Genomic DNA, 27,316 nt, shown 5'->3' with positions numbered 1-27,316 from the left:
TGAACTCTAGCTATGGGACTGTTTTAGTTTCATTATGCTGCCATAGCTACACTTAATCCATTCCACTGTCACAGAATGTTTATTTTCCACATTTCCAGCCCATTAACATCTCTAATACAACAAGGGTTTTTACAACCACTCCCAGTCTCAAAATTGGTGAGTACTGTTTATCAAACACTTCTGACATCTCTGTGTTTAGGAAGCAGAGGAAAGACCTTCCCAGGAAGTGGATTTGGGCCAGGTAACTCAGTCTGTATCCATAGAGGGACAAAGATATTTTGTAGCTTCTTTGCGCCATGAGGGGGATGAACCAATATCCTAAGCATGTTGGCATCTCTATTTTGGGAAATTGTAATCTGGAGAGATGATTATAGGAAATTCGCTAGGTGGCTTCAAGCATTTTGAAGAAGTCTGCAGAGAGCCCTTGTTCCAAAATATTCTGGAACACTAAATAAGAATAAATGGGTACAAAGCCCAAGCTGGCATATTTTAGTTTGATGAAAAAATAACTTTCTAACAATTGCATCTGTCTTGCCATGAATAAGCTGCCTTTAGTAATAGTAAACTGCCTTGGATCATCTCATGGTGATGTCATCCAAAGGATTCCTAACCCAACTGTAAAATCAGATCAAGTAAGTCCATTTGAACTCTGAGAATCTATGATTCTATGAAAGTTTTTATCATAAGCAAAGCACAAAGAAATTTGAATTCCATTTTTGAAGGAAAAAATTTAATATATTTTATCTTATTATACATTTTCCCTAAATTACAAAGTCAATAGCTGCAAATATATTCTGCTACAAAGCTTTCTGTAAGAAATATCTCTATAAGAAAATACATCTCATTAACATTTCCTGTAAATAAATTACTTCAAATAATAATTTTGGGATGTACATAAGGGAAATAATGCAAAAACCAGATTGTAGATGTAATTGCTATATAGGAAATGTTTGACTGAAATGTTCCATTTTTCACGTTGCCAAGCTTATAGAAACCTGTTTGTACAGACTTTGGTTCTTGGATAGATCAGCTTATAATTTTTGTTTTAGCAGACATGTGGGGAAAATGTAAATCTTAATCACCCTAGTAAGTGTGTACGAAGCTGAAATTTTTAATAGATATGCAGACTCAGATTCAATTTCTACTGAGAAAACTTGAATTTGAGACTGCAGAAGGGGTTGAAGTAAAAGAAAATTAAGGAGTGACTTTCAGTCTATAAAAGAAAAGGTCAAAAGTAACAACTATAAGATAACATTTTTGCTTTATGCTCTAGACATAATATTTAGAACTGAGTAAAGTAAAAAAGTGATAAAATGGTTTCAAAGAATTTCGAGACTGTGGTTCCTATAGGTTAGCAATATGTAGATTTTACAAGTTATTCCATTTATATTTTTAATTTCAATGGCTGCAGAAAACGGAAACACTATCTTTGGCAAAAAAAACAGCTATTGCAGACAGAAACTGGTACAGAAATTTCAGATGGTGCCATTGGCAAGTTAGAAGCTTATCAAGGGCAATGGAACCTCACTATACTAATCTGCATTGGGAATCCATTTCATGAGACCTCCTATTATTTTAGGACCTCAAAAATATAAAATAAATACTCTGAGGTCAATTAGCAACCTACACAGAATTCATCTGCATAGTAAATATTGTGATAGCAAACCCCATGGAAAACTTCCATTTAGGTTGTGTGGCTTTGGGCTTCAAATATGAATAGTCAGTTTTGTGCTTCAGATGTATGATCAACATGTTGTCAAAACCTCAGTATTTGCCATTTTTTTTTCCATTTCCTTTGTGTACTTCTGTCCAGGGCAAATATAGATCAAGTTTCTATTATCAGCTTTAGCCAACTATACTGCAGCATGTGTAAAGAATAAATGTATTTATCAGTCTAATTCTATCAAACATAGGGAATGCCAAAGCTTCAAAAAATAACAATTAGCATTGATTCTGTATTTTGGACACCTTGAAAATTTTTGCAAACTATGAAATTCTGCTCGGTACTATTCACAATTAATCAGGATAGTTTGGAAAATGAAATATATTCAGGGTAGGAATTGCATACAATCAAGAAAGATACAATGTCATTCTTTTAGAATGTGAATGCACTCTTTTTGTCTTCTACTGGTTCTTACTAATTACTGATGCAACTAAATATTTGAAAAACGTAAATAAACAGTTTGAAGAAAAACAAGTTTGGTTTTTCCTATAGGCCTTCATAAAGGACTTGCAATTATTTTGAAATTATTTGGAAAATACTGACTTTTTTTTCTTATCTACCAAGGCCTTTCACTGAGCACTAGAAGTAGTGTTCCAAACTAAAAGGTGATTCTGTGTTGCAAATTAACTATGTTCCAGGACTTCATTTCCTATTTAACAACTCTTTTTACATAAGAGCCTATTGTATGCCAAGGTATACAGGGACTATTTTGTTAAACTATAACTTTGAACTAGAAATATGGCTTTTAGGTTATTTCTATAGGCAATCACCAATCTGAAGGAAACCAATCCTCCAGCACAACCTAAACTCTGGGAAAGTCACATGGTATCCGTAATTTTCACTGTGTGCTTTTTTCAGTAATAGCATCTTCACAAATGTGTACATTATTTACATAAACAAGTTGCATAATGGAAACACATTGGTTGTACTACATTTGTCACCCTTTCTAATCTGCTTATCCTCTTTTCCTTTTTCTCTCTTTCTGTGAGCTCTATATTCTTAATCACATTCCTTATTTTTTAGCCATTCTTCTGAGATCCAAATCCTATTTTCCACCATGCTGTAATGCATTAAATACACAGATTCACAGTCTGCTAGCATTGATTCTCCTCAGAGGTGATCATATTTTCTGACACACGTGGAGTCTGGCTTTGGAGGAGTAGGTGGCATCTTTCCATACTTTACACGACAGGCCCTTTGCGCAGTCACACCGCTGGAAAATTTCCAGCCCGTGAGAACCCTTCTTGCGCTGTTTGGTACAGACTTCCCCCTGATGGAGCACTGGTTTGCATATTTTGGTCCAGAAGTGACGAGCACAGCAAAACCCTTCAATGCAGTCTGAAGATCGTAGGCAGGGGTCTCCTTCATGCCCTACAGAGATGATGACCAAAAGATATTATCATCACACTTGAGAAAAAAGTTCTACTTGTCACTCAGAAGCACATAAGATATTTGTGCTTGTACTTCCTTCCATGAAGTTATCATTACTATGGAAAGTCTTGGATTCATATCAATCGGGTGTCTCTCTAATCATGTCAATCCATTATCATTCATTTTGATTATTTGCTGTCTGCATATCAAGTTCTATGAATAGCTAGGACTTTACTTTGGCATGGTCTGCTTTTAGATATTCCCCTGATCATGTCTGTTGGTTTTTTATTTTAACTAGGTAAGTGAAAAATAAGTAAATAAAAAAAAAGTGCTTTCAAAGTAATTAATTTGATACCTTCCTGGAAATATAAATAAACTGATTCAAGGAGAAAGCTGAGATTCTCAGGAACTCCTACAACCATGTATCAATGTCTAGCCAGCAAACAGAAACTTAAAATATAAGGTGTTTAACGCAGAGAACCAGACATACAGGTAGTGAGTGGCAAGGCTAAGAAGCACCAGAGGATGGTAAAGCAACAGAGCAGGAAACCACTTCCACATATAGGCTGGAGGGTGCGAAGGAGAAGGTCATGTCAGAATCTGGAATCTGCAATCACTAGCTATGACTAGAATCCCAACAGGCCCACCTGGCAGGCGCTGAAGCCCCAGGGAAATACAGTTCTGCCAGAAACATCACCTGAAGCAGGCTTAGCATGTTGGCTTTTTTCTTTCCCTGCTTCTCTCCCACAGCCAAACCCGCATGGCCAGAAGCCACCTGACAGGGAGCCTAGAACATGCAGTCTATAAAGAGCTGTGATACAGAGTGGAGTAGTGAAAGGACAGACAGCCCCAAGGTCAACCAAGAACGCTTCATTAAAAACATATGGAAGAACAAATCTGGATATTTAACTCAGAAAAATGACTAAGTCAGCAAAGAGCAAACACACATATCACAGTTGGGTTGCCAATAAACTTCTCTGTAATTTTGCCAGATTGTAAATATTTTAGGCTTTTTTAGGCTATGTGATCTGTCACTCCTCAATTCTGCTACATATCAGAAAAGCAAATATAAGTAATGCCTAAATGAATAGGCAAGGCTGTGTTCCAATAAAACATTATTTACAACAAAAGGCAGCAGGACAGATTTGGCTCACAGGCCATGATGTGCCAATCCTGGTCTAAAGGATTATCTGTCAGCCCAGATATAACCAATCCCCCTCTGTGATATGGACACAACTCGCTAGCCATTGTCATAAGAGTTCTTCCTAGTTGCCACCAGAAAATTACACATAAGGGGTGCTTGGGTTGCTCAGTCAGTTAAGTGTCTGACTCATGATTTCTGCTCAGGTCATGATCTCATGGTTTTTAGGGCTGAGCCCCACATGGGGCTCTGCGCTGACAGTGCAGAGCCTGCTTGGGATTCTCTCTCTCTCTCTCTCTCTCTCTCTCTCTCTGCCCTTCCTCCATTTATGGGCACACGTGCATGCATTCTTTCTCTCTCTCTCTCTCTCTCTCTCTCAAAATAAACTTTAAAAAAGAAGAAAATTATACATAAAACTATATAAAAATATTAGTAAATTTGAAACTGTACTGTGACATAGATATCTGTTGGAATAATGAAGGATATTCATGTAATAACAGATGTATGTGAATTTGGTGGAATAGAAATAGGAGATTGGGTAAAGGACGTAGGTCTTCAGAGAATTATAGATAGAGGATAATTGAAGAGGAGCTGTTCATCTCCTTATCACTATCCATGTCAACAATAATATTCCAGGTCTAATAGGTCAGATACTTTATGGAATACTAGCTCCTCTGGGCATGCAAATGTGGGGAAATGGTTTTGTAGTCAAGAAATATGGGGAAATAGAGTGTTTAAAAATTTAATCAGTTTTCCTCATTGCTGGACTTCTGAGAGCCTTCAATATACCAATATTTATTATATAAAATTCTCAAAATGGGAATATGCATTATTACAAACCCTTTTATTCAAAGAAGGTCTTAACAGAGTAATGCTCCACACTTGTTAAATGTGTCCTTTAAAAATAGACATGTTTCATGCCTTTAAATTTTTACTATTAGTATTTAAGTTTAATAATTTCATGCTTTCAAATTTTACTGTTAGTGATTAGGCTTCCCAAATATTTTGATACAAGTAAGGGGAATTTTATGACCATACATAATTCCACTAGAAACCAATGATTTTTGATAAGTTGGTTTATGAATAGTATAATATGTGGTTGTGTATTGAAATAAAATTTCTGTAAAGGTGAGAAAAAGATACAAAAGACTAGGGATTTAATCATATGACAGCAAACATTTAAAGGCAGGACTGTTTAGAAAATGGCATGATTGATCAGGGTGCTGTAGTTATTTTACTATGCATTTTCTAACAATTTAAGATCTCTTAGAAACCTGCAGGATCCTCATAATTAAGAATAAATTAAGAATTCAGTTAAATTTTGCCAATAAAGTATCTTCCTTGTATTTTTTTCTAAAATCAAAGCAATGAATTACCTATATTTTAACTTTACTTCTTTTAAAAACAAGAAAAAGTAAATGTACAACTACAGATAGCCTACCTTTTATATGTGACATCTTAGTGTGTGGTCTTCCTAGATTCTGCCATCCCAAGTCGTGGTTTGAGTAATGACCATGGTTTCGATCTCTGTGTCGAGTGCCATCCAGAGCTGGGATGTGAGGGGTTAAGATGCTCTCAGTGACAGGGATGCAGATGCCTGGAGATGGTAGGTAAGCAGTTAGACTTCTACAATTCTATAAAGTATGGCCCCTGTCTAAGTATGATGCTGATATGAGGTATGAAGCTATATTCTGTCTCTCTTTCTCTCCTCTACTGAACCATTCATTTATTTACATAAAGATTAAATTGTATTATTTAATATGAAATAATATTAAATCATTTGGTTTGAGCTAGGCTCCCTTCATTTGAATCTTGTCTCTGTCAAGACCAAGTGACTGTGGGCAAAAATAGGAATTAAAACATTGCATTAAGTTATTGTGAATATGTGTGACGTGCTTACAATAGTGACTTAGCAAATATTAAATTAATATTAGCTATTAGTACTTTAAAAATGTCTGACCAGACATACACCTTCAGCATCCAGTTTCCTTTGTTCAATCAACAATATAATCCTAGTTTACATTGTAAACACCCTGAATGGTATGAGGCCTTTCTTCCCTTCACCTGCCCACAGTACTTCCAATAGGACTCTGTCCAGAGGTCAGGAGCAAGTATAGGAAAAGGAGTATGATCATATTGTTTCACATGATTAAGTTTATGTTTATGATCACTGGCTATAATTATTTAATGATTTTATCATGTATTGTCTGTGATTCTTTATTTCATCATTAATTCTGAATTGTCTGCCTATAAATTCATGGAGATTGAGGGAAGTCATGCTTATGGAAAGGCTAGGGAATAGACTCCTGTGTTTCCTTTTGGAGGAACAAATCACTCCCTCCCTATAAGTGTGGTGCAGGGTGGAGCCTTTAAAAGAAGACACCGTGAATAGAAGAATTAAGGTATGACATGAATATGCAATTGGAAGAGGGACTCACCACTGTGTTGCTAAATCACAGCAGGTTCTTTGGTCTTTTGCATATATTCACTCGTGTTTGGTGGAATAGAATATCTAGCTATTTATATACAACACTTCAACATGGCAAATCCTAGATCACCATAAATTGTACAATATACAAAGTGATCAGAGTCCAGGAAAACTAGGATTTGGAAGGTAATCCAAGTAATTGTACACATATCTAAACCATGATCCAATCCCTGTGAATTTTGAAAGACTCCTTACATTTCAGGGGCTGGCTAAGGAGAATTTGGTCTAATTTGCTAAGCAGCTCTCACATAAAAAGAAAGAGGCCTATCAACATTGAACTAGATCTTACCATTATTACAGCGGGTACCAGGACAGCACATGCCATCTCTGTGGCAGCGCTTCTTTTTTCTTCGACACACCATGCAGGCCGATGATCCTTGGTGGGGACTATGGCAGTATCTCCCAATTTCACATTCCTTATCACTGCTACAAGGGTAGGCCTGTCATAAAGTAGAACAACAACACCAAATGCAAAGTAGATTAGATCTTGTAACACTTAAAAAAACTTACTGCAACAAATCATAATGGGAAATAAATCACAATACGGTTCTCGTCAAAGGAAACATGCCCTTGTAGTAATGTTCTGAGCATAGATCCTACATAGTGACACCTTTTTGAGAACCTTATAAATACTGATTGTTGATTGTAACAAAGATAATGTTGATGCTATTCATATACTTTTGTTGACACAACTTTGGAATTGGAATTTAGATTTTGTGTTGATCAATGGAGCTTTTAAGGGTAACTTTGAGAGCTCAGAAATAGTTGTAATTGTTAAATTTTTAAAAACATTTATTTATTTTTTAGAAAGATAGACAGAGCGTGAGCAGGGAATGGGCAGAGAGAGGGAGACACAGAATCTGAAGCAGGACCCAGGCTCTGAGCTGTCAGCACAGAGACTGACTCTGGGCTGGAACTTAAAAAGGGTGAGATCACGACCTGAGCAGAAGTCGGATGCTCAACCGACTGAGCCACCCAGGCACCCCAGTTGTAATTGTTATACTGCCACTGATTTAAGGCATAAATAAAACAGTCAGCCTAGCTATGCTGTTTTTTATCCACGAAATTGGATGAGGGGGAGGTTAAAAAAAGAAACAAAGGGTTGTGGTAGAAGCTAAGACATATCTTCTGCCCAGTTATAGAACAAATATATTAAGAGGGACTCCCTACAATTCCTGCCTATGAGGACCATGGCAGAGAACCACTTCCAGAACTGTTTGAGGTTATGAGCTGCTTGGCACAAGGAAATCAAGGAGCAGGGTCCTCATTCCAAATGTGGTGATGAACAGCAGGGGAGTTCCAAATGGCCAGAGAAATAAATGCTCAACTCCAATTGCAGCATGTTCTCAGGAAACAAAAAGGCAGGCTCTTTACATACAAAAACAACCCTATGGGCTACTGCACCTTCAGTGCAGAAAGGACTCTGATCCTACATTTCTCACCAAGGGAGGTACTTAAGCAGTGCCCCATATTATCTCCCAAAGTAAAAATATAATCTCCAGTTATGTATTCTTGGCCTCTTGGAAGTTTTTGGAACACTTAAAATGTCTCTGTTTGCAGAGACTGAGTTGAGAAACAGCATTGTCACACCACACATCAAACTCCCTCATATTTTGAAGCATGTTGACAGGGAGACTTATTTGTAAGTTGTTTTTCTTTTCTTTTTTGTAGTTCTTTTCTGTTTTCAGAGTCAGGCATGGTTATTTTTTTTATTGAAAAATATAAAAAGTGAGAAAGAAGCCATGTAGTTGTTTTTAAGCACACATAAATGGTACAAATGTAAAAGTATGGGTAAAATTTTTATGACTCTCAAATAAGTAGTGTGATTTGAGTGCTTTGCTTATGAAATGAGGTTTGATGACCCATGTCTGTGTGAGTGGTCTATTTCTTTTCCCTTGTCTTTCTTTCCCCCTCTCTTATACTCTCTTTCTCCCCCTGCTCTTTTCCTGCTAAGTGTGGCTACAGTCAGTCCCCACGTATTTTCTGTTTAGATCTGATTCTCTTCATTTTGGCAGAGGAAATGAATGTGAAGCTGACATGAGAGTCTGAAAGCTACATGTTCTATGGGAAAAATTATAACTTCAGCATTATTACAATTTACTGTTTACCCTCAAGAGAAAATAGAAAAATCATGAATTTCAAGTTGAAACTGCTTTTGAAGGATTGAACAGTGGCCATGCTTGATGCCTACATTATAATTGGAGCCAGATAAAGCTATAAAGTGAATTTGCATATTGTTGTCCCATTCTGGATCTCCCTCATCAGGCTTAAGAGAGAATATGAATTAGGGTAAATTCAGAGTATTAGGCCATTTTTCAAAAATCCAAGATGATGAAAACAAAACAAATGTCACTTCCCGCCTTGCCACACTCTCTCCCCGAAGCACTTTACTCCCTTCATATTTAAACCCATTAATTTTGATTGAAATACAATTCACATGTTTCTGATTCATTTACATTTATTTCATCAAATTGTTTTGCAAGAAACATTTGATGTCTTACAAGTTTTTTTTCCCTTCCTCAAAAATAGGACATGTTCTTTCAATGGAAATAAACGTGTGCCACCTAAAACATCACGTGAAATTTACAACACAAGCAACAAATCTTCAAGGGATTCTGAATATAGAATAATATTTGATTCAATTACTAAAAAAAGTCTATATGGTAAAAAACAAGTTGTTTGCTAAAAGTAGCAGTTCATTTATGCAGAAAATTGTGGAAGGCACATCATTAACTTCCCATTCTCAGATGCTGGGAAATGGAAAATATTTGAAATGGAAAATATTTGATGCAGATGATATTGCAAAAAGTTAAATGTACAGTAGTCCTTTATTTGAATGGGGTCACAATAAAATTCTCACAAGTTTTTCAGAGGGAAACTCAGTTGTTCTAAGAGGTAAAATATACTGGAGGATGTGTAGTTTTATTATGCATGTATATTACACCTATATATATATTATATATAAATTGGCTTTAAATAGAAATGACACAGGCAGAAAACTATGCGGAATTTTTTGTGATAAAAGATTATCATTAATGTGATGTTGCACTTGAAATGGAATCCCAGAACATAACATTAAGAGCAATTCTTTGACAATTAAAATAAAATGTTAGTAATTGAAATTCAAAGTTATACAGCTTCTAGTATGCTTATAAAACTGCTTGCTCCAATAAACAGCCTTCAAATATAAATGAAATTAAAAAAATGATAAGACACATTGACTGAAGCAGGCTTTTGGGAAAGCAAATAATATGGGGGCATGCCTTACCTTCTGATATCAATGTCGCCCAGCCCAGATCTCCTCAGCCATATGGTTTCCTTTGGCATAACCATTAGCAATAAAACATAGAACATGAGAAAATATGGATCTGAACCATTAATAGCAATTCTTGTATTTTCAGCCTCATACATGATTTTTCAGTAAAGAGTTTGAAACAAGATTATTTTCATCTCAAGTATGAGGGCTCTGCAGCTTGCTATTGTTTTTTCTCCACATATCCCCCTTTAACATGTCTGGAAATGGTATCCTTGTAGGCAAGAGAGGAAGGGAGGTAGAATGAGGGAGAAAAAAAAGGGATGAAGGGAGAGAGGCGCACGGATAAAGTAGCTACAGAGGATCCTGAAGAAGTGAGGACTGTGGCAATTAATAGACCACTAAAGGGAATTACATACATTAGTGAAAGTGCCATTCAGATACTTTTCCATAGAAAAAAATCTTTATTTTCCATTTACTTTGGACTCTGAAGGCTGTTCCTGTTTCTGTTTGTTGATGGTTTTATGACAGACAAAAAATGAATTTGAGTATCTTAGTCTAAGTTTCCATTTAACAAAAACAATAATATGCCTGCCTGTTACTTATTTTTATAAATTAACAAGAAGACTGATTTTTTTTACCTCTATGGAAATTATTAATAGTGAATTTGTATGGCTCTTCATTTACTTGTCAAGTGAATGGTCTGAGGAACAGTGAAATTTGGTTGCATGATCATCCAGGAATACTTGCCTCCATGAAAAATCATTCCTGACTTAGTGTCAGTCACAATGAGGAGATAGATTCGTTTGAAATTCCTAATAATAGCAGGTGATAGGCCATAAATTAAGAATGTTTGAGAGCTGTCCATGATCAGGTCAAAAAGCAAAGAAGTTTTGCCCAACCCCCTTTCCAGGCTAAAAATAGAGTGTTTTCTAGTTATTATTACAGCCAGGACCTGAACTGAAACAGCGTGAACATGTTGGGCACGGCTTGAAAATCAAGTCCATCAAAAACGAGCATTTCTTTTTAGTATGAAGGATTTTTTTTTTTACATCCATTTACTCTGTGCGAATTTGGAATCATTATTTAAAATTTTAGCAATGAAGTAAAGAGAGCTTAAGTGATTTCTGCAAATAAGTCCTATGTGCTCAATAGCAGAGAATTCGGGGATTCGGGGCCTACTCTGGCTTTCAGGCCTCCCTACAAGGTGTCATGACTAAGAGCATTTACCAGTGACGGTTTAATGTACACACAGAGAAGGGGTTTTCAGTGCTGACCTGTGTGCCGAATTTAGAGATTAGAAAAATAAACTTGGCCACTTCTCTCTCTAGAAGCCTCCAAATACCAACAGCATGTCCGGGTGCAGCTGTTGGAAAGACGGAATACTGGCGGACAACACAGACAATGCCGTAAACAACATTTTCTCATTTCATTCCTTGACAACGGTTTTATGTCCACTTAAATTCAAGGTAATCAGAGTTACAAGTAAAAGCCCTTCATGTGATTAATGATAATTAAATAATATTCTAATGAACAAAATAAAACGAAATGTTAATGCATCTTATTTGAACTAATTGAGCCTGTTTTTTTTTTTTTCTTTCAATTATTCTCAGAACTGCAAGGAAAAAATACCCGTTAATTTGAGAGTAAGATTTAGGGTTGAATTTATTCTTAGTTTTCAACAGTTGTCCATCCCTTAAAACATGCAAATGCAACAATGACATCATCAAATCCCTACGAATAATGAAATGAGAAAAAGTATCTAGGTATCTCAGCAGCACTGGCTATTGAACAGACCTTTGGCCACAACCAAAACCTTAGTTTAACTCCCAAGTTTTCAAAATAATGACATTGTTCCTGTTTAATGATGGGTAGGAAAAAAAAGGAAGGGAGAAACATCACATAGTATTCATGTGGGATGGCCACCCATCCGGATTCTTGCAAGACCGTCCCAGTTTTGTTGTTGTTGTTTTAATCGGGACAATCCTTTGTCCCCGCAAGCACTGTTTGTAACAATCGGAAGTTTTCTGGAGCCAGAAAAACATCATCAGCTGGGCGGGAAGAAGAAAGCCTGCAGGGGGACGACCCAGCTGTGGGAATGAAAAACATTTGGGGCGAGTGCATAGAAGGAGGTAGCAGCAAAGGGCTGGGGACTAGAAGGTCTGGGGTCTCAAAGGGAACTTAGCAGAAGGTTGGCAATTAACATTTAGGAAACCAGATGGGACTGGCTCCCCACCCCCAACTCAGTTCTTAGAGAAAAGATAATTTCCCTTGCCTAACATTCCATATGATAGCTCTCTGTTTCAATGAATATACAAGCTTTGCTACCGTTTAAGGTGGTAATTTCAAAATCAAACCTTAAAATTGCAGCTTCGGGAGATGCAGGGACATAGAACTCAAGCTGGCTAATGTACACTCGCATGGTGCATGCCAAAGGCAGTGCAATCGGATCTTTTCCTTTGTCCACAATTACCTCTAGGAGATAAGGGTGTATCTTTGAGGATTCCTGAACATAAGGCCGGGAGGATTGAGCTATATTAAACTGGAGGGGAAAAAGTTCAGAAATTTCATGATGTTCTGGATGTGTGCCATAGGTTCATTAAGGCAGCTGTTTGGGTATTCATTCAATATTCAATAGTTGTTTGTTTAGCATTTATTTATTGAACACCAGCTACAATCCAGACACAACTAGTTCTGTGATCTACAAATGTTCTGCCTGCACTATCCATAAAATAATTTTGAAAACTATGTATCCTCTCACGTGCGTAACATGTAAAATTTTTCAGCACAAGTTTAGCTAGCTTTATTAATGACATATAATTCTAAATATTTTATAAGATGAAATTCACAGTAATGGTTAGTTTTAGCAAACATTCAGTTAAATTTTGAAATATACAAGTCATCACAACTATTTTGGATGTTCTGTATCCATAATTTTCCAACCACGGCGAAGCTTCACTTTCAAAGAATTAATGACAAGACAAAGAAAGATGTATTTAGGATGCCTAATCAACCACTAAGAACATCGTTGTTAAGCCAGTACTCCAAATTTTACTTTCATCTGTCATCCATAAAAGGTTTTATACTGCTGGTTAATGCAGTATATCAATATTTGGAATGCATGACGATTTTGCCTTTCTTTCCACATAAAATGGCAAAAGACTTATTGTAAACACAGGCACATTCCCAGACAATTGTAAGGAAAAAAAAATCATGCAAATTAAGGATATGGAAATCAATTCCCTTAAAACAATTCATGCTGTGCACACTGTGGAAAACCTTTGGGTACCTCTTCCACATATTCGTTTTAAGGCTGGGATTATTAGATATTTGGTTTTGACATAGAAGCGCAGAGCTGAGAGACTTCTGCTAATGCCTCCTGGATTATAAATTAGGAATGATGGATTTCTGCCAGTGGTCCATTAACTTCCCCAATATGTTCAGAAAAATCTCACTTAAATCCTAAGAAACAATAATTCTATGAAATCAAGGCAAAGTCCTAAGTTGGGTTGCTCCACCCTATTCTCTGAATATCATTAAGCAGAGGAGATAGCAGGGAGTTCTCTACTTGGAACACAGACCACATGTTCAACTGTAACGTGTTCATTGCTACTATTGATCAGGAGACAGGTGGGGAAAGCTAACCCTTTCCATAAGGTCTCAGCACTTAGAGAAATCTAAACCTTGTAGTCTACCTGATTTTTCTTTTGCCTGTTTTTGACCCATTTTCCTCTCATTTGGAACAGATAGGATGAAAACACTTGCATGCTCAGAAAGCAGCATCTCAGGAGTGCTTTTGCAGCAATGGTTGGAGCCCTTTATACTCCTTATATCATTATAAAGCCCTTTGTAGTTCTGTGATTGGTGGAGTATAATTGTTCTAATCAAAACAGAGGAAGAAACTACACAATTTCAAGTTTTCTTCCAAATCCAGGATTGAAGGCCTACAATATAAAATTTTCAATGTAGCCTCACACATTTTTCTGACCTCATGACCTTCAGAAAGGTAACATGGTAGGAAGAATTTTGGGGTCCTACTAGTTTGAATTATGCCCCCGCGATTGATTGTTATAAGTTACTTAACTGAGAACAGTCTCAGTTCTCTCCTAGATAAGGCAGATAGCATTTCTACCTTCAGCAGCATTTCCCTACTTACCAAATCTTTAAAATCTCACAGGGTTTCTTTAAAAACAAATTGTTCACAGACTCCTCATAGAGATTCTAATTTTGTGAATTGGATACGGTCCAGGAGCCTGTATCATTAATAAATTCTGTCCTGGTAATCATAGATACAGTAAGATAGGGAAACATTTCTCTATATACTTGTTACAAAGATTAAGGGTGCTTCTTGCATATATATCATGGAGAAAATGCCTGGTCTCTATGAGATATGGACTCAATATTATCTCTGATAGACAGGGGTCTAAGCGGGGAATTGGTTCCCCGACATCACCATGAGTCTAAGTAAGAGATTCGCCGACAACAGCTACTTCCAGGCAGGTTCACCTTTACTCCTACTGCTGAGCCACTGTGCTTCGGGGTAGGCTTGAGAATTTCTGAGACTACATGAAAAAATAAAGTAACACATAACAAACATACCAGTGCACTTGGGGAGATACACAGTGTAGACTCAGAGCTATCAACACACCCGTTGTGGCTGGACTGTTTCATATCCTCATGTGGTATACACCTGTGTCTTGTTGGCAAGACGCAGCTTTGCAGTTTTCTTTGGATCTGTGTCCCGCGGGTCTTTACAAAACAACTACTTTTTCTCCCCGTATCAAGTATGATAAATAGATGGATGTGTGTTCTCATTATTTCCTATTTCTGGTAGGGCATCAAATTTCCCTGTCCAGTGAAAAATCACATTCAAACTTCAAATATTGAAGTCCAGGTAGGTATGAAAACTTAACATACTTTCTTTAGGATTATAGAGTAAGTAAATGTTGATAAATATTTCTGAGCCCGAGTGTAAACGCTTGTGAATTTTAAATATTATATGGGGGCGCCTGGGTGGCTCAGTCGGTTGAGCGTCCGACTTCGGCTCAGGTCATGATCTCATGGCCCGTGAGTTTGAGCCCCGCATCCGGCTCTGTGCTGACAGCTCAGAGCCTGGAGCCTGCTTCAGATCTGTGTCTCCCTCTCTCTCTGCCCCTAACCCACTTGCATTCTGTCTCCGTCTCTCTCAAAAATAAATAAATATTAAAAAAAAATTTAAATGTTACATTAGTTGGAGACATTTTTCATTTCTAAAATCATGGTTTATGAATGACGATAAAGAAATCCAGTGAAGATATATATTAATCTGTGTATACAGGTTTCTGTGTGTGCATAAGTTATTAATTGCATTTTTTCAGGAAGTACATCCAAGAAAAGCATAGCAGAATTTACCCATGGAAGGTAGGACAGAATTACTGAGAACTGAGAAGAAGAAAATTTTAGTTTCCATGTAAAGTCTTTTAAAAATTTTCTAATTTGCACGTGGTGTATTATCTATTAAAATTAATACAATTTTTAAAGGAACTAATTTTAAGAGCTTTAATGTGAAGTTTCTTTTTCCTTGCTAATTTATGCCTCCTAGTTCTTGAATTAGGAAGTCTTGGAAGAGCTTGGGTTTCCTAGAGTCAGGATTTCTTCCAAGAGTATCAAGAATCCAAGCTGAAGTTTCTTGATTAAAATTTTTCTGTTTTTATTGATGTGACCTTATTAGCAGAGTCAGATCATTAATACATTTAGATTATATACACATACAAATAATCCATCGTCCCAACAATTCCTTGAGGTGATGTTTATAGTATTGTTCATTTAGTATAGAACATGCAAACTTTACATTTCTCTGGTATCATTTCTCTTCCCTGCAGTCTATTCTGATTATGAGGAAACAGTTGATGAAGGCCAATAGAACTGAAAAGTTTGTTCTTTTACGGCTGGGAAGATGGGAAAAAAATCACAGCATATAATCCTCAATATTTGTTTGCAGTGAAAAGACCCAATTTCTATGTAAGAGCCACTTTAGGCTCTGTATAAATATTGATTGAAAATACAAAATATTACCATTCAAATTTAGAGTCATGAGCAAGAAGGCAGGCCTGCGTTCTATCCCTCCTGGTGTGCTGGGAGGAGAAGCAATGACTTGAGAAGAAACAGGGCCCCATGTGATTCCCCAAATGGTTGGAGCAAGAGGTTTACTTAATTGTTACAGACACAAAGATTGAATTGACTAAAAACCTTTGGATTAAAAAAGTAGGATGCAGAGGTGGTTGACAATTCTAACAAGAATTCTGCCGAAATAACTCCTCTATTTCTGCCATTTAGAAGAAAATAAAAAGTAAGTGTATGAAGAATCCTGGACTAGAATCATTATGACATTACACACTACTGACATACAGAGGGACTAAAGTTCAAGTTACATGTGCAGCAGGGGGACGGACTTTAACTTCTGGGCTTTGGATAAGCCAACATGTCTGTTACTGAAGTGAAAGGAATATAAGTCATTTAATCTATTATTTTGCCATCCTTATTCTTTCCTATTTCCCAGCTTGACTCCTTCCCTAGCCACCCAAGCCAATATTTATATAGCCTGTAAAACAGGTTAGGAATCTGTGCCCCACACCCCAGCTTCATTTTTATTTTTATGGAATGTTCAGTTGATGGGACAGTTCTCACACAGAAATTCATGCAAGGAGCACTCAAAATACACTCATACTGTCATTTCTGGGTTCCAAAGATCGGGACAAACTATGTTGAAGACAGTTTGAACTCATTCTCAGAGTCTCTGATGTAACAAAAGGGTTAAAGCATCAGGGTAGAATAGTTGCCTGACTTCCTAATGGATGAAATTACAATAGCTAAGGCTACTCATTTATTTCAGACATTTGCAAGATGATTGGGTTCAAAAGCCCCAGCTTGGAGAGTGTTTTTGTTTTTAGTGTCTGATAATAACAATTATATGACCACATGTTGTTTATTAAAATAAAATACTTTTCCAAAAAACAATCGATATCTTGATACACACGTGGTCTTACTTACCAGCCTTTCTACTCCCCTGAACCAATTTAAATTCTTATTGTGTGGAAGAAAGAAGAGGACAGCAAGGACAGCTGGTCAGCAAGGACAAAGCAAACTTATGTCGAGCAAACAGCATGGCATAAAGACATCACTCATTGACTACAATCTATTTTTATCAACAAATTCTATTTAAATGCTTTGTTAGAAGATTGGAAAAGGAGGAGGTTATAAGCCAAAGGACAGATTCTTTGGTTTGTGTGACCCTCCTGTTCAAATCTCAGCCTCAGAAATTTGGTACATCTTGTGATGAAATACTCAATGTGTTAGTAATCCCAAAGAAAACACATTGAAGACGTTGGTCCCCCACGCCACCCACATCACATTCATCTGCTTTGGTGTGGCAACCAGCACATTCTCAATAGTGCAAGGGAGGTCAGATGATTTGTTACTAGATGAAACAAATGAAATCATGTCTCTGGGCTTAAGTCACTTCCCCTCCATCCCTTGGTCCTTCCAGCCTGTGCAAAGAGTATGCTCCTCTGTATTTCTGCTGCTTCCTTTGTTGGCCTTTGTTCATTACTAGAATCACAGATGTACTGGCATTGGACTCTTTTTAACACCTCTGAATCTGGCCTCACATTCCAGCAGACTTGTAGAAAATATGGGGCATTAAAGTGTGAGATGGGGAGGGAGGGTGGGAAAGAGAAGTGGAATGCAACTAGGAAAACAAGGACCCTCCACCTCACCTGCCCTGAGGTCCAGAGTAGAGCTGTCCTTCCTCAGACAACCCCACTGCTATGTTGGTTAATCAAAAGTCTAGGCAAACAAATCAAATGACATTCATTAGCCAAATGGCTAATAGAGTTTTTGTATAACTTTGCTAGGAAATGCTATCTGAAATCTGTCCTGTTTGGTTTTGTTTGTTTTAACTTAAGACAGCTGTGTCACAGTAAAGATGACCAGAACACATTTTTGTTCTCAGCATTACACATGATCCCAATCTACCTCCCCAGCATTTGCATTACACATGCCAGTTCTTTGGGGCTACTTGCACATCCTTTAGCCACACTCCCTCATGACCAGGCATTTGTACATATTCTTCTACCAAGAATACCATTCCTCCATTTACTTCCTCATCAGGATAAGTCCAACTCACCATTCAGAGATTATATCAAGTGACTTTATTTGGGGGAACCTTCTGGGTTGGCTCCTCACGTCCAGCTGATTCGGACGTCCCATGTCACCTGCACCCTGTTAATACTTCATGCTTATTTGTTCCATGATATAGAGTGTGCTGTCTTAAAGTCTTCCTCTGCCTTCTTTATACTTTTTGATTACAGAAACCATCTTTCATCTCTGTATCCCCAGTGGTCACATCATGCCTGGAATAACAGCATTCCACATTTTGTCCAGTAATGAATTAATGAACGAAGTTTTGTCGTAACAGTGTCTGGAAATCTGTACAATGAATTGACAAAATTGCTCACATAAGTACCCATGAGAATATGGTAAAACAAAAAAAAAATGAAAGAAAGAAAAGAAAAGAAAAGAAAAGAGAAGAAAAGAAAGAAAAAGAACTTGGAAATTAAACAGTGATTTTTTATATATTTTGAAATAGATTTTTAAAACTTAGCTAAGTTCTACATAAATCAGTAAAACCTACAACTATATAGCTAAGGACATCTTATATGTTTAAGAAGAAAGGAGATTGGTTGGTGAGTAATTTTTCAACCAGCAACTTGGCTTCAAGAGTTTCATTTTGAGCCTCAGATTTACATTTTCAAGTATTCTCATCAATTCCTTTGCATTACATTCCTATAGCTGATGATATTTTTCACATGTAAATTACCTAAAGTGAAAAGTAGGCTCTTTCATTTCTAAGTGGTATCAATGTCTCTGCCAGAGCAATAATGCCATTCTAGAGGCCATTCACAGCAATGACTCTGGATTTCACCTCTTCCCTAACTGTCCTCAGGGAATTGTTTAAGCCTATTGGTGGATTAGAAACTATGACTCTAAGTACTTCTGAGGATCATACGAAGCTGGTGACACTCCACCCTACATACTTTATTCTAACTTTTCTTTGCCTTTATCTCTCAATATTTTTCTCATTGGTGGATCATACCTGATAGTGTTCCTAGTTAACCACCGCCACTATGAGGTATTATTGCAAAGATGCAAGAAGGTGAGCGAGTAGTTCACGATGGCTTCCTTTAAACGTCTTGGAGGCACATAGATGGAATACTAAGGGGATTCAGTTTCCTGGTACACCTTAGTCACAGAAAAATAGCAACCAGTACCTAACAACTAAAGTGATTTTTTTCCAAATGTGTGTCTCATGGAATGCCACACCAATGCATTTAGGGGTTTCTGACTTGTTTATGATCCTAATGAAACTGAGCTAAACAAGGTTCTCACCAGCCATGTTAAATCAGTTAAATATCATTGGAATGTCCATTTTTATAAGAAAATGTGGACAGTGCTTCTAGATTTTGAACCAAATTTATTTCAAATCCTATCTATATTTCTGTATAAACCAATTCAACACTTCTCATTATGCCCACACATCAGAATTTTGGAGACACCCATATACTTTTCAGACCCATCTCCCAAGTTTAAAAACTTAAAGAAATTTACAAAGGACTTTATTCAGCCTAAGATAGGTTCATATTTGTATTTGTAGAACAATGAGATGGGCCTATAGCCTGGGTAAAGAGGCAAGAAATAAGATCTCTACCTTCTAGGTCAAAATTTTTTAAGTTAGATGTTTGCTACATGTTTTGAGTCCAGGCAGGGATGTCACTGTGTGTTTGAAAAACTTGGGTCTCTATAAGACTCCTGTACAGTTTAGCTTCACAGTCTAGAGACTAGAGTGATTGGATCCCCTTGTTCTGTATGACGAGGACACAGCCACACCTGGGCACAGCAGGTATCAGACAGGATGGATTACGGTCTGACTCTAACATTTCCTGGGTTTAAATGAGATCACCAGAACTTCATTCACACATGCAAGTCAAGTTGTTTCCACATTAACATTGGATGAAGTGATTTTTATTACCAAACCCAGCACTAGCCAGGCTCTTTTTTGAGGATAGATCAAAAGCACAAGGATCTGGTCATGTGCTGCTTTTCATCTCCCTTCCTTGAGCACAGCACTGCCTAATACACACTGATCAAATTCTGCCTGGGATTTTAAACAGGATGGTCTGGAAAAGCCAAGAATAAGCTCTTGAAATAAGACTGCTCATCCCATAGTAATGAGAATTGGAGCTGTACTTGTGCAAATGGAACATTGAAAACTGTTTACAACTTGAAAATGATGATTCCAAGAAACATTAGAATACCTTTCTTATAGAGAGACATTAAATAGCTAACAGCAAATCTGCTAAGAAGTCCAGTTCTGCTTTCTGGGAACGTTCCAAAAAGAAATCACAGAGCTTTAAAACACAGCTTCACAGAATGAATCAGTTAAAAGAGTAATCAGCCAGTTACTGATTATATAATAATAATTAATATTAATATTTAACACTAGCTGTACTTAGAGCTGTCTGTCTTCAAAGTAGTAAACTCCTTAAGTATTAACAAATTAACTCCCTCTGTCACAACTGCCAACATATGTTTACACAGCTCTAGGGAGACTTTTATTTAACATCCATGTGTTCTCATCTGGTAATATCTGCAGGGGGATCTTTCCACTGATAGATAAACATATATGGATGTACAGAGATGGGATAATAATACACACCCATGTCCTGCTGTCTGGCTGGTTTACTGCTGAGTCCTCAACCAATACCCAATCAAAAGCAAAAATGTGTTTCCAGTGATAGAGCAGTATGGTTTTCATTGAGGACAGACTTTGCCGAAAATAATACAAAAATTGTCTGGGAATTTGGGTGCATAACCTGGGTGTGGTGAGGATGAGCTTTTCACATTTCTCACTAGAGTTCAGTAACTCTCCACATAACCTCAGCCGTGGATCCTTAAATTCACCATCTCACCAGCCAAAAGGACTCCTCCTGCTAACAGATGCCACAGTTGCTATAGCTTCTCTACAAAATGCACACATTTTCATGAGACCCTGAAAATAACAGGCTCATGGAAACTACAGATATTTTGCAGATGTGCCTTTTACAAAAATGATTTCACAATTTGCCTAGGTACTTTATCGATATGTCACTTTACAAACCAATGAAGACCAAAGGCTGGTCTTCATTACAGATTGCAAATTTTGATGGTAATCACTTCCTCTTGGTAATTTCCAAAATTGTAAGCATTCAAGAATTCTACATACTGGATAGTTAATGATTTTAAGGAAGTGTTGTTAACCCTTAGTTTTAATAACAGTATTGCACTTATTTGTAAAAAGTTCTTTTCTCTTAAAGAAAACTGAAATATTTGTGGATCAAATAATCTGGATGTATAGGATTTATTTTAAATTGCGCTGCAGAAAGTGGGGGTGAGTAGGGCAGTGTGGATGAAGCAAGATTAGGTGTGAGTTAAAAACTATCAAAGCTACAGGATGGGCATGTGGGGGTTCACTCCTACTATTCTCTCTGCTTTTGTCTACGCTTGAAATTTCCAGCAGGAAGAAACTAAAGAACTCCTGAGACATAGGCAAACTCTAATATTTAAGGAGAGCCAACTCCAGACACGATCTGAAATCACTTGGTTCCATACGCAGAGCACAGGCAGCATCCCGACAACGTGGAGTCAAAATTCTCTCCTTCTTCTGACTCCATCCTCCAACCTTGGAGAGGCTGCAAAAGCAACTTCTGATAAGGCTACATCAGGCTGACAAGACCTCTGGTAGCGTGATTAAACTGGACCTTCCCCAAGCTGGATTATTCACAGTTTACTAAGTGGAGGTGGTGGTGCATTCACTGTATTCATGAATTAGCGCTCCAGCCTCTGATGCTCCAATCTCTAGAATGAAAATTATCCCAGGAGGCCACAGGAAAACACCCACCCCAGGCCATTGCCATCCATTGACTGTTACTGATGGGCTGCTCGTGTAGACATCTTAGGGGTGGTAGAGATGCACAAGATATGGTCCCTGCCCTTAAGAGAATCACACAGGGCAGAAAGGAGACATTCCTTGTATGGGTAGTCTCACGCACATGGTTAATGATATACTTACTCTCAGCCCATTTTTTTCAGGGGGCACATAGGCACCCCATTGTCTTCGAAAAGGCAAACAACAGGAAAGAACTGATATCAGACTGAGTGGAAATTTTCTAAGTACCTGGATTTTCTTAGTTTTTTTGTTTTTGGTTTTGATTTTGGAATAACTGGTGGTATATGTGTGACCCAGAGGTGAAGGATTTTATCTATTGATACCAACTACATCAGCTGCAGCTGGTGTTCCCCTCCGCCCATCCCCGTTTCATCCCAGGATAGCTGCTTGAGAGGGAAAGATAAAATGTTTTCTTTAAAATGCCACAATATTTGGCAACACTTGCGAAATGGCTGTCTAATTGAAATGACAGGGCTCTCTGTTTTTCAGGAAAAATAAAAGTAGCTAAGAATAGTTACTCTCTGAATAGCCTTCCCACAAACTCACATCTGTAAAGCACCTTCTGACTGGCAAAGAGCCTTCAGACACATTCTCTCATCAGCAAGGGAGATGAGGTGGGTAGGCGGTTTTTAAAAATAAAATTGACCATCAAAAAATGAATAATTCAGTACCATTTACTACATTCATAGTGCTGAGCAAGCACTCGCTCTTTCTAGTTCCAAAACATTTCCATCACTTCAGCCCTCCCATGCAATACCCCATTAAGCAGGTTGGGTAGGCATCACTACCTTTCAGTTCTACAAGGGAGGAAGCTTTCCTGGGGAGGAAGCTTGCTCCTCGCTGACCAGCAGATAGTAAGTGCCAGATCCAGAAATAGAACCGCTTAAAAATTACCACGTAGGTTAGACTCTTAATTCCTTGCTGAAAATCAGTCCTTTTTTTAACTAGCTAAGCTTATTATCTCTCCCAGCAGGCCTGAGAAACTGAAAACTGTGTAGTTTGTACTTCCAGAATGCCAGAGGGAGAGGTATCGCCTATCATGAGTCTGACACGCAGACAGAGTAGTCAATGTTGAATGAATTAGTGCACATATCAAAAGTAAGAGGGCTTCTTTTAGTATTACTTGAGACACTTCTAGATACAGGGCTGGGAAGCAAACCTCCATTATTGACATTATGGACAGAGCTTTACACATAGGTTAATTCTTACCCAAGTCAGGTTTCATGCCAATGTCATAGTCCAACTGCACGAAAAGGTCTTAAAAGCACCTCCTCTCCTGGCTCTGCATGAGCTGATACCAGTGTTTTAGCATCAACCCCAAACCACTTTCTTTGCCCTCCCCTCCCCCATGTGGGTACATGTGTACAGATGACAACTTGCAATATAGCCAACATATATTCCAACATCTGCCTACCAGATCTGTTCACTCTCTCTCCTGGTCACTTAGCTTGAGGTTGGGTGAGGAGGGGCATTGCAGGAGAGTAAACGGTAGAGCTGACAAGGTCTTGTTTCTAAAGTGCTGGGATCCTTTAATCTTCTTTCTTCCTTTGATGTCTGAGATTTCCCTCTTTATGCAGTGACACTGGGACTAAATGAAACACCAGGAAACCATTTGCCAGTAAAGGGTGTGTGTTACAAACACCTGCAGAGCCTATGGTACCAGGTGACTTGAATTACCCACACATTTCTAGATCTCTGCTCTGTGGGTGGGTGGCTATTTTGACTCTTTTACTCTGGGGACAAAGATGACAGCTCTGGCCACACTGTTATGACTTCTATTTATTTTCTCCCATACATCAAATAATAGCACAAACAATTGGGAAACAGAGGGAGGTAGCTGTGATGAATAAAAAAGCAGTTTCTTAAAAACACATAGAATCTTTGTAAAGATGGGGTTTTTTTTATTCAAACAAGAGATAATAACATTTTGTGGTCAGGAGACTAAATTATGGGTTCAAGTCCTGACTACCATCAGTTAGCAGGTAGACTTTGTACATATCATTGTGGTCTTCTGGCTTTTCATCTGTAGAATAAAGGAAATCACCTAAAAAAATGTTTGACTTTGTTTTTTGTTTTTAACAGGCTATCTGTTGCAACTATCAAAAAAGTTCCCAATTTCCCAGGGGTGATTTGTCATTAATCTGCTTTTTTTGCATTACAGAAATAATACGACACTTCCTTTTATTGTTCATTTGCACCTAGTGAAACAAACTAGATATCTACACAGAACATTTGATAAATATGAAATGGCATCACTGTTAACACAGCCTGGCATTACAAAAAAATTCTAATAATGGCTAATACTTACTGAAAGTTTACTATGTACAACTCTCTGTGTTAAATGCTTTACAAGCAATAACGTGTGTGAGGCTCCTGCACAGTATACAACATGTCTTGAATTGCAAAACTTTAACAACGCAATTGCAAATTGGAATGTCAAAAAAAAAAAAAAAAGTCCCAGCAGATACATATGTTTTGTGAAAACCCAAGTAGGTAGGTAGGAATGATTCTCCAGATCTTCAAAAAATGTTACAAATGGGACTCTGTTTCTTTTGCACAGCAATCTTTCCCATCTCGGTAAATGGCAAGTTTATGGTGGCAGTTGTCAGGCTGAAAACTTTGGAGCTCTCCTGGACTCCTGTCTCTCAGTCCTAACTTCAAATCCATCAGCAAATCCAGTCAGCTCTATCTTCAAAGCGTTTTTAGAATCCAACCCCTTCTCACCATCTGCACTGCTGCTGCGCTGTGCTCCAAGCCTCATCCTTGCCCTCCATCCCAGGATTCCCTTACACCATTGTATTCTCAATATGGCAGCCCAAGTGGGCCTATTGAAATGGAAGTCGGATCCCATCAGTTACTGGCTAAAACCGTCCATCTCATTGGGCACAAAAGTCAGAGCCCCTTCTGTTTGACGTGAGCTAGCCCTTCCTACTACTTTCTTACTACTTCTTTCTCCTTTCTTCCTTCATGTAACTACTCACTTACTTACTTCTTACTACTTTTTTTACTACTCACCCCTTGGCTTACCCTGCTACAACTACACGGGTCTCCTTGCGATTATTCCTACACACCAGACATCCTCTAACTCCGGGCCCAGCACTGGCTCTTTTCTTTGCCTGGAAGACTCTTCCCCAGAAGCCACATGGCTGACACCTTCTTGTCCTTCGATCTTTGCTCAATGTCACCTTATTATTGAGGCCTCCCTGACACCCCCGTCACCGGTCCCTTGCCTCCTTCACCACTTTATTTCTCCCTATTTATAGTATTTCTTACCATCTTACATGCTATATAGTTTTAATGTTTACTTATTTAGCATCTCTCCCCTCACTGAAATATAAGCATGATGAAGGCAGGGATATTTTTATTTTGTTTTGTTTATGACTGCATCTCCAACATCTAGAACTATGTCTGGCATAGGACAGATGCTTAATAAACGAATGAATGGATATATTTTATAAATATAGTGTTGCACACCTAGCATTAAAAAGGTCCTTTTCCTCCCTACCTGTCTTTATTTTAGGTTACAAAGACTCTCCCTCTTACGGTTGTGTTTTCTTTCTCTGGTAAAACTTTGCCCCACTACCAGAAAAATTGTTTTCCTGAGTCTGACTGGTGAAAGTTTTGTTAAAAGGAGATAATGTTATTCGTATTTCTTCCCACCTACTGGTAACTTTTCTTTCCCTTGAGAAAAGTCTTTTATGAAAAACCAAATCTCTAACTGCTCTTTCTCCCTTTCATTGGTAGATTTCTTGAAAGAGTAGTTTGCACATACAGTCTCCTCTTTCTGGCCACTAATTCATTCTTTAATTTATCATTTAACCTGAAACCTGATGCCAGCAATGTGCAGACACTCATCAGTCCTGGGTATACTCACCCTCTAAGAGCTTAATTCAAGGTATCACTTTCTACTCTTTCTGCAGGACAGGATTATCCATAAAGGACAATGGCTTCTATAGCCCACATCATCCTGGTTCTTCACCTTGTCTTAAATGAGTCCTCTCCATTCTCTCATCCAACATGGTAATTCTAAACAGCTCTGGTCTCAGATTTTAAATTTTCTTATAGAATCTTTCACTCCAGAACCCTAGTCACATCTATGGCTTTGATTGTCTGGTGGAGATGACATTCTAAACGATGATGACTAAAACTTGTCCTTGCAACTCCAGACATTTCCCTTCAGTGCCTAACATTTTCTAGATCTCTTTTGGCACCCTTTGTATGTCTTTACATATAAGCTCACTAAAATTCAATCAGTACAGTCTCTTAGTCATGACTTTCCCATTTCTCCTTAAACATCCTCCAAAAAGGTAAAAGGAGTGGCTCAAAATTTTAAAAGAAAACCAATGAAACCTGTGACTAAGGGAGTGTGAGATGAGACCATAGACAGAAGGAAGGGAAGTAGTGTTCAGAGCATTCTTAATAATAAAGTTAAACATGTTAAACTCTAACATTTTATTTTTTAATCAAATATGGAAAAACATTAAAAAGCTCTTAATTCTAGGTGGTGAAAGTCAGGTAAAAATTAAAATTTTTAGTGTTTTAAAATTTTCTCCACAAATGTAGCTCGTAAAAATGATATGTTTACACTTTGGGAAAATATTTGCATTAAATGGAAAGCAATGTAATCAATTATTTGCTTATTTTTTTCTAAATACCACTAAAGACAAATGCAAGTTTGGAAATTACTACATTTGGTATGGCATTGAGTAAAGAAGAAAACTAAATATTGGATTTGGATGTGAGCTTAGCAATTATTTAACTCAACATGAAGCTTTTATTCAGCATCTTTGACAAGTGGCCATCCAGCCTTCACTCCAGTGAGGAAATTATGACCTAAAGGGGTTGTCCACTCCATTTAGGAAACAAATTCCTAAACTGTTCCCCCCTGTATCAAGTAAAACTCTAATTCCCTTTCTGTTTCGATTCAGTTTTTCTGGTTCTGCCTAGTAAATCTACTCACTGCAAGTTTTATACTCCTATTAGTTGAGTGGTTTTAGTCACCTTTCTGCGACTGTATCCTAAGCCACAAGAACACTTCCATTTGGCTTTGGTCAATTTCCTTATAGGCAAGGACCTATTTTGATTTTGGATATTCTGATATCACCTAATATGAGAGTAGGTATAGCAGAAATTGTTTTTACCTATAGAAATTGGGAGTTTAATGAACTTTCCAATTCAAGAGGTGAAGGTGAAGAACAATCACTGACTTAACAACTTTTTGTAAGTAATCATATTCCGTGCCCTTAAAAATGAAGAGTCCTGTTGATGTCAAAACTTTTATTTGTCTTGTTATGATTTAAAATGAGTACTCCTTCAAT

General features: G+C 37.6%; 1 protein-coding gene across 1 annotated transcript in view; it reads right to left on the bottom strand.

The window, feature by feature from the left end:
- Positions 1-729: 729 nt before the first annotated feature.
- Positions 730-27,316, bottom strand: part of DKK2 (dickkopf WNT signaling pathway inhibitor 2) — a 103,102-nt gene continuing 76,515 nt past the window's right edge. Inside the window, exons 2-4 of the mRNA XM_007080813.3 lie at positions 7,013-7,163; positions 5,677-5,832; positions 730-3,094 (exon numbers count right to left, since the gene is read on the bottom strand). Coding sequence (XP_007080875.1) covers positions 2,844-3,094; positions 5,677-5,832; positions 7,013-7,163 — 558 coding nt within the window. The 3' untranslated portion in view covers positions 730-2,843. The remainder of the gene's footprint in view (positions 3,095-5,676; positions 5,833-7,012; positions 7,164-27,316) is intronic.

Source organism: Panthera tigris, chromosome B1 (assembly GCF_018350195.1).
Source record: "Panthera tigris isolate Pti1 chromosome B1, P.tigris_Pti1_mat1.1, whole genome shotgun sequence".
NCBI lineage: Eukaryota > Metazoa > Chordata > Mammalia > Carnivora > Felidae > Panthera > Panthera tigris.
Note: the sequence above shows the minus strand (reverse complement) of the source record. Positions and strands in the feature narration are given on the sequence as shown.